Consider the following 16,729-nt stretch of genomic DNA (forward strand, 5'->3'; position numbering starts at 1 on the left):
TGTTTTATAGATATCGAAGCTACTGTGAGCTCGGGGATCGTCAAGGATCGTCACCACACTATTGAATCTCATTTTGGTACCTTTTGAAAATATATATAGTAAAGTATGGCATGTATAGGCTAGAAGTACCTTGGATAGGTTTTGTAATGTTTATATTTAGCCATGTGATATGGTTTGATATGGTTATGTTTATGTCTTGATTTTCGTATATGTAATGTGATGCAAAATGATCTATTTGATATGTTCATGAATGGCTAAGAGAAATGGTAAGTTTGGCAAGTTTTGGTATGTGATTCGGTCATGAGTTTAGAGATTATGAGACCATACGTTTTGATATGATTTGGTATTATGTTTTGGCACAATTGAGCTGAGTTTATAAGCATGTATATGGTTGATAATGTTATTGCATGAATGTTGTATGGTTTGGTATAGAAATTGGCTAAACTGTTGTGTAAATATGTTTGGTTTGGTACTTGTAGGTTTGACCCAATTAGGGTGGCAAGTTGGCTATTCAAATGGCCTATTTTTGTCCATACAAGCAGGGACACGGGCGTGTGTCTCAGTCGTGTGCAACACACGGCTATATTGCACAGCCGTGTGTCCCCTAAGGTACCCTACAATTGTAAGTCAAGCTCGAGCATGGCCAAGGCACACGGGTGTGTGGCTAGCCGTGTGGCCCAAATCAGATTTGACCACGGTCAAAGCACACGGGCGTGTCTTGTGGTCGTGTGAGCAAGTCAATAAGTATGCCCTGTTTTGTCACGGCCTAGACACATAGGCGTGTCTAATGCCGTGTAAGGCACACGGCCTGTTCACACGGGTGTGTGACCTGTACTTGTTTGAAAAATGTTTAAATTTTGGAGAAATTTTGTATGTGTTCGGTTTAGTTTCGACCCCTTTCTAATACATGTTTAAGGTCTCGATGTCCTATATAAGGGACTCTATATTGATAATTGATCTTTAATGTTTCGATGTTTATGAAATGGATGTTTATGTTTCGATTTTGTCCGGTAATGCCTTTAACCCTAGTTCGGCAACGGATATGAGTTAGGGGTGTTACATTTTATTGGTATCAGAGCTATGATTTAGTCAGTTCTAGGATTTCCATAGTGTATGTGAGTCTAGCTATACATGCCATATTTTTTAATTACGATAGTGTGATGAATCCTGACAATGAAATGTGCTTTTATATAGCAAATGGATCCCGAAAGAGCCGTAGCGGATGATATTGAAAGCAATGCACCTGCCCCGCACAAGGGACAGCACCATCTGATTCTAGACCGGTTACGAGTAGTCGTGATGGTGAGGCTAAACAAGCCTTCTATCAGATGATGAATGATTGGTTTAGCCAATATATTAGAACCATTCCGGCTGTACAACAACCTCCACCCCCGATTAATTCTCCTCAAACTCCTGTTATGCCACCAGTGAATTAGGTTCAGTTAAGTAGACCACCAGTCGATAAGATTAGAAAATATGGGGCTGAAGAGTTCCGAGCTACAACGAGTGATGATGCTGAAAAAGTCGAGTTTTGGTAGAGTACACGATAAGAGTGTTTAACGAATTATCATTAAATCTTGAAGAATGCATAAAATGTGTTGTTTCCCTTCTGAGAGATATGGCGTACCATTGGTGGAAGACTTTGACATCTGTGGTTCCAAGTGAATGGGTTACTTGAGATTTCTTTCAAGCTGAATTCCGAAAGAAATATACCATTCGTGTCTAATATCGTGTAAGGCACACAGCTTGTTCACACAGGCGTGTGACCTGTACTTGTTTGAAAAATGTTTAAATTTTGAAGAAATTTTGTATGTGTTCTGTAACGACCCAAAATCCGTGGGCACCAGAAAAGTGTGTTATCGGGCCTCCGTCTTAGTGAAATAAGTTCGAAAATAATTGTTAAAAATATTTATGAGTCTAGTAGTGTGTTTAATTAGGTTTTAATTAAGTAAATTTAGCTTAATTTAGAGTAATTAGTAAAAAGGATTAAATTGAATAAGAGTAAAAGTTTAATTATAGATTAAAGAAAAATTAGAAGGACTTAAGAGGAAATTAAACCATTTCCTATAGCTGAGGCGGTTTAACGTGGAAAATTTCAAAGATTTTATTGATTAAAAAAATATATATTTATTTAATAATTAAGTATATTATATTATATTATATTATATTATATTATATTATATTATTATTATATATAAAAGAGACAAATAAGTTAAAATAAAAGGAAATGAAAATGAAAACAGAGAAGAAACAGGGGAGAAAGAAGAAAGAAAAGGGGAAATAGGGTTTATGAAGCTTGGAGTTAATTGGTAAGCTCAATCAAGTCCTTTTCTCATAATTTTGATATTTTAGAAGTCTTAAAACAAGTTTTTGATGAAATTAAGTTGTTAGTTTGGAAGTTTTTAGGTCTTTAAACAAAGTTCATGTTGAATAAAATGATGAAATAGGGGTTTAATTGAATGAAATTCAAGTTAGAATAGATATAAGGATTGAATTGCAAAGTAAGCTATAAGTTTTGTGTTTTAGGGACTAAATTGAGGAAAATTCGGAATTAAGAAAATATGTTGAAAATTTAATAGTTAAATTTGAGTTTAAATGAAATTTGAATAGGAATAAGGTGTGAATTGGTGTTATAAATTTGGTTATTAACATTTTACATCAAAACAGTTTTGGGAAGTAGCAATGGTCTGACTTTGAAAAATTCACTAAAAATTTTATAAATTGAACTAGAGGATGAACAAAATATGGAATTAAAGCTTATTGAGTCTAGTTTCTTATAGTAGAAACAGTGTAAGCAATTAATTGATGAACCAAGAGATATTTGAAATTTTGTAATACTGGTTCGAGGTGATTTCGAGATGCCCTGTTTTAACTTTTGAAAATCATTAAAAATTGTACAAAAATTATTATGGAGTGTAATTTATATATGTGAACTCCTTAATGAATCTAGTTTCAAAATAAATAAACAAGAACCTTATTCGAGTTCTGTACAATGAGATAATTTATTTTTAGTAGAGAGAGGTCAGAACTGTCAAATGAAATAACAGAGGAGTATTTAACGAATAAAATGTACTAAATGGCTGGACCAAAAATTCTGGAAATTTTATGGTTAGAAGATATATGAGTCTAGTTTTAAGGAAAATTTACGGATATTAATTTGGAGTTTCGTAGCTCAAGATATAAATAATTTAGTAACAATGACTCATGTAGACAGCTTAATGGTGAAATTATATATATATACATTAAAAATGGTTAAATTTGCATGTTTAGGCTCATGAATTAAATTGAATCATGTTGTATTTATGATTATAAATTATTATTTTCGTAGCCAACAAAGAACTTGAAGCATCAGCATCGAAAGGAAAGGAGAAAGTCATCGAGGACTAAAACGGGAGAATTACGGTGTGTATTACTATAATTCAAATTTTAATTATTATTGATTGCTGAAATTTTAATTGTTATGTATGGTAAATAAGACTTGAGGTAAGTATGTGAAATTGAAATTAGAAAAAGTAAAATAATACCCTATTAACTCGTCGGACTAGATTCAATACAAATGGCATGCCATTGGATTTGTGATGTAATGGGGAGATTTGTAGTTCGGCCGAGAAGATATTTCTATTATTATATACTTCGGTTTATCCAAAGAGGCATTTAATGCATTATTGGTGTGTTTGGGAGGATATGATATACTGGTGTGTTATGGAGGATTTATAATATTCCAGGTGTGTTTGGGTTGGATATTCTGGTGTGTTTGGGAGGAAATCCGCGTATCTGTCATAGTCCGAGCTTTGTTAATAGGGTAAATAATTGAAATAAAATTTTGAAAATGAGATTATTTGTTAATAGGGTAAATAATTGAAATGAAATTTTGAAAATGAGATTATTTGTTTTAGCACTATTGAAAAGTACGAGAAAGAATGTATGAGTTAAATTATGAATTGAGTTAGTATGAGAAAAATGAATTATGAATTTAAGATTTTATGAAGTAAAATAATTATATATAAAAGTAGTTTAAATAATTATAAAATTTATGGTTGATGTTTGTAATTTATTAATATTAAATAGTCTTGATTTATAGTAATACCACTGAGTATATCCATACTCAGCATATGGTTGTTTCCGTGCGCAGGTTAGTAGAAGTCAAGTGTCCCGACTCAGCATCTAGAACAATCCCGACTCCAATACAAACTTGGTGATGTATATTTTTCTTTTGGGTAAAGGTGGCATGTACATAGGTGTTATTTAGTCACTTGAATATGTATATTACTTTGGGTAGTGAAGGATGAATTATAAAATTTAGATGGTTAAATGAAATGGTAAGGAAAGTACATGATATTTTGATACATGAACATCAAGTTGTTAAATGAATGAAGTTTTTAATCAATTTTGAATGATGCTATAATAGTTATTAAATTAAAATTTTGTCAATAATATAAATATTAGTATATGAATGTGAAATATTGGTGTTGGTTGTTTTGGTTTGAATTTGCAGGAGGTTTAGGTAAAAATAAGCAGAAATGCTGCCGAAATTTTTATAAAAAAATTTGGAATACTCGAACAAGTCCTGTTCTACTTTTAATATGTGTTTGAACTTCGAGAGTTCAAGATAGGGACTTAATTATTATATTATACTATGAAAGTTATATTAATTGTAAATTATTCGTAAGTTGTCTGATATGTCCGGTAATGCCTCATAACCTCGTTCCGGTAACAGTTTGGGGTTGGGGGTGTTACATGTTCGGTTTAGTCCAGACCCCTTTCTAATACATGTTTAAGGTCTCGATGACCTATATAAGGGACTCTATATTGATGATTGATCTTTAATGTTTCGATGTTTATGAAATGGATGTTTATGTTTCGATTTTGTCCAGTAATGCCTTTAACCCTAGTTCGGCAACGGATACAAGTTAGGGGTGTTACACACACGGTCTATTTGTTCAGACCGTGTAATCGCACACGCCCGTGTACTCCATATGGTCTGGCACATGGACAACCATACGCCTATGTGGTGCACATGGCCTGTCACACTGTCAGCCAGACGGCCGTGTGACACAAAGTAGTTTTGAAAACAACCTCTATTTTTGGGTTTTTTTGAGTTCTAGTCGAGTTTTTGGGTTAGATTTGTACACCTATTGATAGTTCTAAGCAACCACACAATAGTGCACTCTGAAACCTACATATGGTATCAAATTGCATCAATTAACAAACACGACTTAACCCAAAACTTCACTTAAATACACCCTCTTTTCCAAAAGAAATTAGTCCCTAAAATTAACATACAAGTACCGATTTCACAGAATAACAGTGTAGAAATAGTGACTACTCCACCGATGGATCTCGAATTCCACACCCTTCGCCTAATCAAAGACCAAAAGAATGATTAACATAATGAAAAAAATGAGAATAAACACTAACAACTCACCTTGCTCAAAGAACGAATTAAACCTTAAATCAAAAAATAAATTGACGTTACTTACCCTTACTTAGATTTACGATCGCAAATGAAGAATCAAGAGGTAAAAAGGTAGATCTAATGAGACCTTTTTTTCATTATCATAATTTTTTTACCCATACTAGCCCATCCAAAATTCACACACTCAATGGAAAACAATAGGAAACAAAACAAAAGAAAGATAGATAGAAAAAGAATGTGACAAAAATGGGGGAGAAACAAAAGAGAAGAAACGTGAAAAGGGGGAGTGGGAAAAGTTAGATGGTAAAAAGGGGGAGTGATTTTAGGGATGTGATAAATTTAAAATAAAAAAAATAAAATAGAGATTCTACTAAAATCCTAACCCACGCACAACAAGATTCGAATACAAGACTTAGGAGTAAGGTGAAGCCTTAGCATTGAACTAGGAGACTCATCCTTATCAACAAATCATGATATCAAAAGATAAGTCCTAAGACTCAGGTTGGACATAATTCAAAATTAATAGGAAAAATTCAAAACAAGGGAATCAAACTCAGGACCTAAAGCAGACATTCAAGGCACTCAACCACCATACCAAATCAAATTTCTTGATAGAATTTAACAATCAAAACCTAATAAAATTTGAGACGTTACAAAAAGAAATAATTCGAAAAATATTGTAAACTCATCTCATAATCTTTGCCAATAAGATTATAAGATATTATCCTCTCCAAAGAATGATTAATTAGTATAAACCATTGATCATTTTGTTTTAGGAATAAACGTTTAGCAACATGTTGGACTATCAATCTTCCACTTATCTATTTGCCAATAACAACAATAAGTTCTATTCACTTCTAGGAATGAATAAACAATATAATTTGTTAAAGTCATCATTGTTTGCAAATTTACTTCAATATCATTGTGATGTGTCTATATATTGTTCGCTTTTCTTTTTAATCAAACATTGGAAAAATATTCAACCAATATGCAAGTGTCAAATGATCTTTGAGTATCATATAAATATTTTCATTCTGTTTGAAGGGCTATTTGGAAAACTTTAATTGTTCTCTTTTTTCTTTTAAATTATCATTTCACTCTATATAAGAGAAAAGAATTATTATAATCACTATTGTAATAGTGATTATTATACCCATACTAGTCCATAAAAGACCATGCTCACAATCATTGTTATAACTTTATCCTTTTTAAGATTGATTATGTAATGCTACATTCACCTTAGGGAATGAAGTAGATCTAATGAGACATTTTTTTTCATTATCATAATTTTCTTTCAAAAACTAATCCATAATTTTAAAGAATCTTTTACATGTTTTTTTACAAAAATTCATGATTAGTATCATTATACAGTTTTGAAGCATGTATAGATCTGAACTCTGAACTAATCATTGCATATAATACACATTTACAATAGATAAGAAGATATAAGAACAATCATATAATTTAATCAAAATTAAAACTAAACCAACAAATTCTATTAAAAAAAGAACAAATATATATATATATATATCTCCACATAGAAAGCTCAACAATTAAACTCGAGAAGGAATTTATAAATTCATAGATATGCAAATAGAGAAATATATAAATTGAATTTCTTAATAGAAATCAAAATAATTTTTTTAAAAAAAATGATTAGACTTGCTTAGGTAATTGTGGATGGGAAGTAGAGACTATGAGCATTCTTTGCAATGAAGAGAAAATGATCAACCCCAAGCAAATCTCGAGTAGCCACTTATGATATTTTAATCAAACAATTAAATTTCAATACTTGGAGCCCAACAAAATTTTGACATAAACTAAGGACTTATCACTTTTGAATAAAATCGTACTGGTAACGTGTTATAAAAATAATAATGTAAAGAACACAAGAATAATAGACGAGTATAAGGGGATTTCTATTGCATTTCTCTTCTTTTTCATCCACATTACAAGTAGTATACTCTTGTATATATATATATATAGGGAGATTAGACTCTTCATTCTCTAATACATAAATAGGAAATGAGTTGCAAGGAGATTAAATGTGAAGAATTAAGGAAAATGAAAGGGGAAAGGTTGAACATCCATATTTAATAGTATTCATAACATAGACATGTTAATTTTAATTGTTTTATTTAAAAACTATATAAAAATATAAGAAGACAAAAAAAATAATAATCATTTAATAAAAATATATATTAATTATATCTTAACTAAGTTGGTAGTCAATTAACTCGTAACATTTATTTAATTAGAGATTTTATTAATAGTATAAATATTAAATTTCGTACTATATTTTATAATTATAAGAATATATCCTTCTCATATCGAGAGCAAATTACCAAAAATAATAAATTTATTTGCCAAGATAATCTCGTATAAAAGGATTTTTTTTTTGCTTGGTAACCATACTAGATTTTGGAGGTGATTCTGGCCTTATATTGAAAAATAATAATATATTTCATCAAACTTTAAACTTTGTCATCACTTCATTTTCTCCGCAAACTGTCCTATACATCATTAAAAGTTACATTAATAATAAAATTTGGCTTAAAGCCATTGGTGGAGATGTAATCAAGGTCAAAATGGCATTGGCACTTGAAAGTTCTAGTGGGAATTCAGTTCAAGACAAATAAAGAAGTCACTGCACCAGTGCTACTAACATTATGGGTTTATAAATTGAATTATTACCTAATTAATTTTCTAATAATCTTATTATGTGAATGACAATTATCATGGATTTACTTCAGTACCATCACGATTATATGTTTTTAAGCTCAATAGATGAGGTGACTTTTAATTTTCATTTCCTTTCTTATCATTATTTTATCTCGTAATAATAGAGTTGGAATATGAGTTCAAATACGAGAAGTATGTGTTTTAAATAAATAAATTTTATTGCTTTAGTTCTTCTATCTATTAATTCATAATATATTTAAAAATTCTTAATTGAATTAGTCTTACAAATTTAATTAGAAAAATTATAAAATATCTTTTCATATTTAAAATAATTTATATTAATATAAGAGTGTTTTTACTTTTTTTTTTAATAAAACTAACAAAATATTTTACATTTAGATAGGTCTGAATCCATACAACACATTTATAAAAAGTTCAACTCTATCACTTTAACTAAAATAGTATTATTATTATGTACATTTTTATATTATTATGCAAATTTTTTCGTCCACATCCTTTATTTCACTATAAACCGAAAATCAACTTAATTATGAATTTATTAAAAGAAAATTACTTTTTCGAAGAATGGAAATATTTATTTTTGGATACTTATGTCTTTATTTTGATAGATCTATAAAAATATATACATGTATCAAAATTCAAATTCATATCATCTTAATATTCACTCTCTCCATTTTACCATTTCAACCAAAGTCAATATTTAATTTTTATGTAAATTTTTAAATTAATATATTATATAATTGTTTTTACTAACATTATAAATGTATCATAATCTAGTTATATTTTAAGAGATTAAATAATCACTTAAATGGATTTTTATTAATATTGTTAACAATTTTATACAAATATGAAAACATTGATCTTATAATATGAAAATAAAACTATAATTATCTCAGTTCCCACTAAACATTGTAAAATATATAAAAAGTAAAAATAAATTTAGTTCTTAAGGTTTATATTTTTTTTTTATCAATTTAGCCTTTATTCTTTCTCTTTTTAACTAAATTTGGCTGTATGTAACGGTAACAAATAATTTAATAATTATAAAAAACTCAAAAAATATATAATAAAATAACTCAAAATTCTAAAAAAAATGTTCATAATAATTTAAAAAATTAGTATAAAATATACGTGGATTGCTATACAAGTTATGTCTAAAAATATAACATTTTAGTCAATATTTTCGTTAAAAAAATAATAATTTGAGTATTTTTAAAAGATTAATGATCACATTCAACTCTTTTAAAAGATTAAAAACTAAATTTAATTCAAAAAAAATAAATAATAATCAAAATGACAAAAAATATAAACATTAAAAATTAAAATTTTCATTATACCATAATAAAATTACTAACTTCATATTATAAAACTTATAATAATTTATTTTTACATATATAAAACTGTGATTTGAAATTCTCATTAGACATATATTTCATACTATTTTAAATTGTGTTTTCTTTTTGTGTAAATTTATTTTGTGTCACTTGATCGCACCTAATATTGTATAGAAAACTTGTAAAAAAAAAATTAGAGACCGTGTAGCCACCGTTTCAGAGCATCTAAAAGGTGCGGACCACAAAAGGCACCTATTTTGCTTTATGAATATGAAATTCCATCAGGCAGGTCAGCCTTTGCCGCCAATCAAACACAACAGGACAAAAAAGATGCATTAAACTGTAAAAGGCTAACCCCAGCACAGTCAACCAAATTTTCACCAATCATAGTAAGACACGTATAAAACTACCCTTCGCTGGCTGACACCTGCCGGTTAACGTTTCAAGTAAATGGCGAACCCCCATTGGAGCCCAGTAACTTCCTTTCCCCACCGAATAAAGGCATTGTTAGGCATCCTTGAAAGTTGACGAGAAGGAAGGTGATAAATTAATTTAATTAATTAATTAAAAAATCTAAAGGGATTTGAGAGAGAAGCACATGGGTAGAGGGTTATATAAATAGAGATAAGGTGACCCTGGAAATGCATGAGAGTAAAACACCAAGGTGAGGCCACTCCAGAAAATAAAATAAAAAATTGAGAGTTTTCAGAATTTTCAACACTGTTCGAGCATTTTCAGATTTCTTCTTAATCCCCCCCTTTTCTGTAACTCCCCGCTTCTCTGAATCCCTTTCTGTAATCGTCTGTCTTTCAAGCCGAAAAAGTTTCTGTCAAGAACAAACCTAAACTATCATAGCAGGTGTTTTTGGTTTTTCTGAAAGCCAGGTGATCCCAGAATAGAGATCCAGATTTTTTTTTTGTTTTGTTTTTTATTATTTATTATCATCAGCTAAGAGGGTTTATTTTTGGTCCCTCAAGGTTGTTTTTTATTAATCAAACTAGTACCTGTTCTTTAGTTTTGGTTAAGATACAGGTTTTTTACCTAGTTATTGAATATGGCAGCAGCTATAGATATGTATAATAGCAATAGCAACAGTTCAGTTTTCTCAGATCCTTTTAGTGCGGAGTTGATGAAAGCGCTTGAACCTTTTATGAAAAGTGCTTCATCTACCTCTCCTTTATCTTCTTCTTCTTCTTATTCACAGTCTAACCTGTATCCTGAATTTTGCTCCCCATGGAGAACCCATTTGTGCTCAGAACAAGGGTTCTGTAACTATCAAAACTTGATGGGTTTTGAGCAAACAGGTTCAATTGGGCTAAACCAACTCACCCCTTCTCAAATCCTCCAAATCCAAGCTCAAATCTATCAACAGCAACAGCAGCAGCAGGAGGTTGCTTCCAAGTCTACGACCGCATCCCTAAAAAACCAAAGGTTCAACTTTCTTTCCCCAAAAGCTGTACCCATGAAACATGTGTCTTCCACCCCTCCAAAGCCTACCAAGCTGTACAGAGGGGTGAGACAGAGGCACTGGGGCAAATGGGTAGCTGAAATCAGACTCCCCAAGAACCGAACTCGCCTTTGGCTTGGCACTTTCGATACAGCAGAAGAAGCAGCTTTGGCTTATGACAAGGCTGCCTATAAGCTTAGAGGAGAGTTTGCCAGGCTCAACTTCCCCCACCTCAAGCACCAAGGAGCTCATATTTCTGGAGAATTTGGTGACTACAAGCCCCTCCATTCTGCAGTTGATGCAAAGCTACAAGCTATCTGCCAGAGCTTGCAGAAACAAGAGAATTCAGGAAAGGCCTGTTCTGTTCCCGATTCAAATCCCAAGGTTGAGTTTGATTACCCTGTGAAGCGTGAGGAGTTTGATCAGTCTCCAAGATTTGCTAGTCCTAAAGTTGAGATGAACTCGCTGTCATCATCATCATCCTCACCCTCATCCCCGGATTTATCCGATGAGTCATTGGCAGGATCTTCTTCACCAGAATCTGATATCACTTTCTTCGATTTCTCTGATTCAAAGTGGGATGACAACGAAATTTTCGGTTTGGAAAAGTACCCTTCAGTGGAAATTGATTGGGAAGCCATTAGGGAACTATCTGAGTCTTAAAAAAAAAAATTACAGCTACTATCATGTAATCTTATTGTAATTTCTTAGGTCAAGTATCTTTTGTTTGGTTATGTAGGTCTTTTAAGTGGGTCTGCAGTTATCTCTACAATGAAATTTTTGACATTTGTAGAGGGTATTTAGGTGTCAGTTTAGAATCTGTATGTTGTTAATATGTGTAACAGAGAGGCATCTCCTCCTAGACTGCTCTTGCTGGTACCTTTTTTTCCTAGCAATGGCTTTTGGAGAGCTTCAAGTTTATGTTTATTTGCATCATTATTGGAGGTCGACTGTAAAGCTTTCTTTCGAATATGTCTATATATTTATATTATTTATAGTTAACGTACTTTTTTGTTCTTTAATTTTTATATTTTTATGCAAATGTAAATGGTTTGCATGTGATGGTGTTCGATTCTGGTTCTTCACGCGTTGGTTCCCTTGATAATCTATCTGTTAAGACATCATTCATTGTCTCTTAAACAGTGCAAATCAAACAAAATTTTGATGTAATCTATGAAATGGTGCCATATTACATAAATCAGAATAAAGCAATCGAAACCAATTGATTCCATTGTTTTATAATTGTTATCTGATTGTGGTTTATAGTGGAGAATTGTTCAGGTTCTAACCTGTCTAGGCAATGTGCTTCCCATTGAACCTTTTTAGGTTGCTTTCTAATTTGTCAACACATTTTTTATTATTTTTAATTATATATTTTTTAAAAATTATCATTCATGTATGTTTCATGATTTATAAAAATTAAACTTTTTAGAGTTGGTGATTATTTTTTTAACAATATTATTTTTCAAGTTTTAATGTAATTTTTTTCTCCTTATTATTACATATAATAATTTTTGTTTTAATTATATTTTTATTAATGGGTGCATATACAACAAATTAGTATAATTTTTAGTATTAGTTGCAGTATTTGAGGTGTTTTTATTTGACTTGCAAAATTATTCAAATGTGAGGGGATGGACGCTTGGGATTAACTTTTTTAAATTTAGCTGGAGTTTATTATTATTATTATTTTGAATTAAAGCTTGGGATTATTTTTAAAAATAAAAAGTCACAAAAAGCAGTTTCATTCATCATAAAGAATCAGCAATGAGAAAATCATGAAACTTGTGGGATAATCCACACCGAAACGAGTTTCATGTGTAGTTAACACAAGCCTATGCGACTAATCATGTTGGCAACCTTATTAACTTACCTACTGGTAAAATGAAAGTTTAAAAGTATTAAAGTTCTAAAACACATAGGCAAATGGGGCCAAGAGAGTTAAATTCAATGCAACATGTAGAAATTTCGAAATTACCAAGAGAGAATTAAATTATAGTGTCACTAAAGTTCGAGTCCCGCCCAAGCTCAAGGTCCATTTGCATTGCGTAGGCCTCCGCCTAGGTAGTGTCCCAACAATTAGGAAATGATGTGCTAAACCTTTGAGTACTAGGCCATCCTCATCATGTACAATACATCTTAAATCAGCTGCTCGTACCTCAAGCATCATTTATAACAGTCTGATTTCTAATGATGTCATAAAATTTAATTTTAGATCAAATTAATTTAATTGAGTTAATAGATAATTAAAATAGAATAATTAAATGTTGAGTAAGGAATTGAGGGGTTGAATTAGTGAGTGTGATTGAATTAAATTGATTATTAAAAATACTAGGACTAAAATTTGTATATATATGTAAGATAAGTGGGAGAGAGAAGATTTTCTTCTTCACTCTCTTCCACCGTACACCAAGGAAAGAAAGAAACAAATTTCCATTCATTTCTCCATTCTTGTCCACTAGCTTGCTTGAAGAAGGTGAGTTTTAGTTTGAATTTTTACCAGGAAATTGTTTAGGAATGTTAGATAATACTAGCCTATGCCTTAGATTATGTAATTGGTGAGGTTTAATTAAGTTATTATTATTATTGAAGAACCTTACAAAAATTAGATATTAGGAATTTGATTCATGCATGAGTAATTTTTGATAAAATCATGAGCAATTCAAGCTTAAACCATTTGATAAATTAGATATTATTGACTAAATTGTAAGGGATATAAACTTTGAGGGTTGATAACAAATAATGGTTGTAGGTGGTGTAACACCCTTAACCTATATCCATCGCTGGAATAGGGTCACAGAGCATTACCGAAAACTTTTAACTTAAAACATTCAATTACAATCATTTATAAAATACATCACATTCCATTCAAACACATGTATAACGTCTCTTTTTCAAGCCCTCAAGGCCTTAGAAACACTTTAGAAATGATTCAGGACTAAATCAAAAACATTTAAAACTTCATGGCAAAAGATAAAAAAATTCATACTATAGGGGTCACACGGTAAGACACACGACCGTGTCTCAAGTCGTGTGGGCATTCAAAGTAGGGACATATGGCTGTGTTTCAGCCCGTGTTCGTGCCCGTGCAACTCTTTGACTTGTTTCACACGGCCAACCCACACGCTTGTGTGCCAGGCCGTGTAACTCTCAAAATTCAACCTTTAAAAACCTACAGGGTACACACGGCCTGGTCACGTGACCATGTGTCACACATGATTGAGACACATGCCCGTGACTTAGGCCGTGTGGACAAGAAGTAGGCCAATTTCAATCCATTCTTTCCACCCAAAATATGATCACATATACAAGCCATTTGCACTTACATTCAAGCATTCAAAATATACCTAAAACATGCATAATCATGCTAGATCATTATGATATTTGTTCATAGAACCAATATGCCTAAAAGGCACTTCAATCACAACAACCAAACAGACCTACTGAAATGCCGATGCCCATATCTCAGGCCGTGTAGGCATTCGATGTAAGGCACACGGCTATGTCCTAGCCCGTGTCATTACCCATGTAACTCTTTGACTTGGGTCACACGGCCAGCCACACGCTCGTGTGCTAGACTGTGTGGTCAATTTAATTTTCAAAAAATAATTAGGTGCAGGATTCACATGACAAAGACACACACTCGTGTTCTAGGCCATGTGCCACAACGACTGAGACACACGCCTATGTCTCTGCTTATGTGCCTAATTATGAGCATTTTGTTTTTCAAATTTAAGATGCAGGGGACACATGGCCAAGCCACATGCCCACATGCCATGCCGTGTGTCACACACAGTCTAGACACATGCTCGTGTGTCTACCTATGTGGATAAAATAAGGTCATTTCTTAATCTTATTTCTCACCCAAATTTAATCTTCAACCTACAACAACATTTGCATACATTTGCCAACCAATTCAAGTCATATAAATCAAGCAAATACTAGTATTGTATAAGATACATTAAAATGTATATTCAAATGATTAAGCTTACCAAATTTTCATTTATGTTCTTAGGTAAATTTGTATCATTTATACTAACTCAGATTTATTTACCAGTTGATTCATATTTCATCTACTACTTAACCATTTCAAAACACATCAAACATGTTATGGCCATAATTATATACCAAAACATACCATTCTAGCCGTTCCAATGGCTAGATTACAATCAACCATTTACATTCCAACATTGACAAAGTTAGCCTATACATGTCATCATACCAAAATAAATTTACTATTTATACCAAAACGAGCTGGTGGATAGTGTGATGATACTCCGACCGATCTCCAACCTTTATGAGCTTCCGAATACTACAAAACAAAGAAAAAAAAACCTAGTAAGCACTAAATGCTTAGTAAGTTCGTATAATAGGAATTAAACTTACCAATCATATTCAATTAAATAAGCATAATAATAACATGTTTTCCAACAAATTGGCAATTTGCCTAATCACATACACTCAATTAAACAAGTTAGTTACATAATTCACATGTATATCAAATAAACATGAATGAGCTCATCATGTTTCACAATTTCAGGTATTTTAGAAACATTAAAGACATAATTCTTTTAATCTCATAATTTCTCATTTTAGGAGTTTTATCCATTGATTTGTTGAAACAACAATGGATACTCAAGTAGTATACATAAGGTATACAAATATGTAAACCGTCAATTCATAATCAGGGGTACCCATTAGGGCACATAATCAGGGAGCACACTTTCGAGCTACCTATCAGGATGCTGAAATAAGCCATGTAACAGGACACTTATCCGGGGTAAACAGGAAAATTATAAGAGTTTTAAATCAGAGAGCTCATGGAGCTTTATAGGTAACTCAGAAGAGTTATTATCAGGGAGCATCGGATAGGGTAACAGAGAGTTCAAGCGAGCCATATCAATAAACTCATAAGAGTTTATATCAGGACACTCACGTGGACTAGGTTTGTGTTTGCATAATATGCTAGATCACAACAGATCGAATCATGTAACAGGACGCTCACAAAGAGCTACGTTAGTGTACAACACATGCAGAATCACTACCGATCAAGATGCTCGCAGTAACTATATAACAGGATGCTCGAGAGAGCTTATAACAGGATTGCTCGTCCGAGCTATATTCTATCAGCAACATATGTAGGATTATAATCGATACGAGAAAATACTGTATCCATCACATTTCATTATTCAAACGGAACTTATCATTTATCGAGCAATACTGGGTATGTAATTAATTTCATAAATTAAAAATTTATGCAATTCACACAAATACAACATTTGATTCAGACATATTAATACACATAATAAAGTTACACGAACTTACTTTGACACTTGTTCGTATTTAAAAGTCTACTAATCCGGCACTTTTTCTTTTCCCCAATCTAGCTTCAAATTTGAGTTATTCAGATTTATATAAATGAACTTAATCATAAATTTATTACATTTCGTATTTAATTGGATTCAATTTACATAAATTCCAATTTCATCCCTAGGCTCGGAAAATAAAATTCATGCAATTTAATCCTTATTCCAAGACTAACCAATTTTTACATGTATTAATAATAGCCCATGAATTTCTTAAAAGTTAGAATTTTTCCATGGGTTTTACAATTTTTCAATTTAGTCACTCAATCACAATTTCATGAAAATTCTCTTTGTAAAAGTTGTTTATCTATCAACAACCTTTCATTTTCAACCATAAATTTTAAAATTTCAGCATATTCATCCATGGAAAAATTTCTATACTTTGATATCTTTTCAAATTAATCGCCAAAATAGATAGATTAAGCTATTCCAATATCAGAAATATAAAAATTACTAAAAACGA

At 31.5% G+C, this 16,729-nt stretch overlaps 1 protein-coding gene across 1 annotated transcript; it reads left to right on the top strand.

Annotated features, from left to right (window-relative positions):
- The first annotated feature begins 10,100 nt into the window (after positions 1–10,100).
- Positions 10,101–11,849, top strand: LOC107898106 (ethylene-responsive transcription factor ERF060-like). The gene has a single exon (NM_001326854.2). It carries the CDS (start codon positions 10,508–10,510, stop codon positions 11,561–11,563), a length of 1,056 nt encoding a protein of 351 aa, NP_001313783.2. The 5' UTR covers positions 10,101–10,507; the 3' UTR covers positions 11,564–11,849.
- Positions 11,850–16,729: the final 4,880 nt, after the last annotated feature.

The sequence above is a fragment of the Gossypium hirsutum genome, chromosome A11, assembly GCF_007990345.1.
Source record: "Gossypium hirsutum isolate 1008001.06 chromosome A11, Gossypium_hirsutum_v2.1, whole genome shotgun sequence".
Taxonomy (NCBI): domain Eukaryota; kingdom Viridiplantae; phylum Streptophyta; class Magnoliopsida; order Malvales; family Malvaceae; genus Gossypium; species Gossypium hirsutum.

Excerpts from the sequence above, each read along its gene's own strand:
- LOC107898106 (NM_001326854.2), top strand. The coding sequence starts at position 10,508 with ATGGCAGCAGCTATAGATATGTATAATAGCAATAGCAACAGTTCAGTT.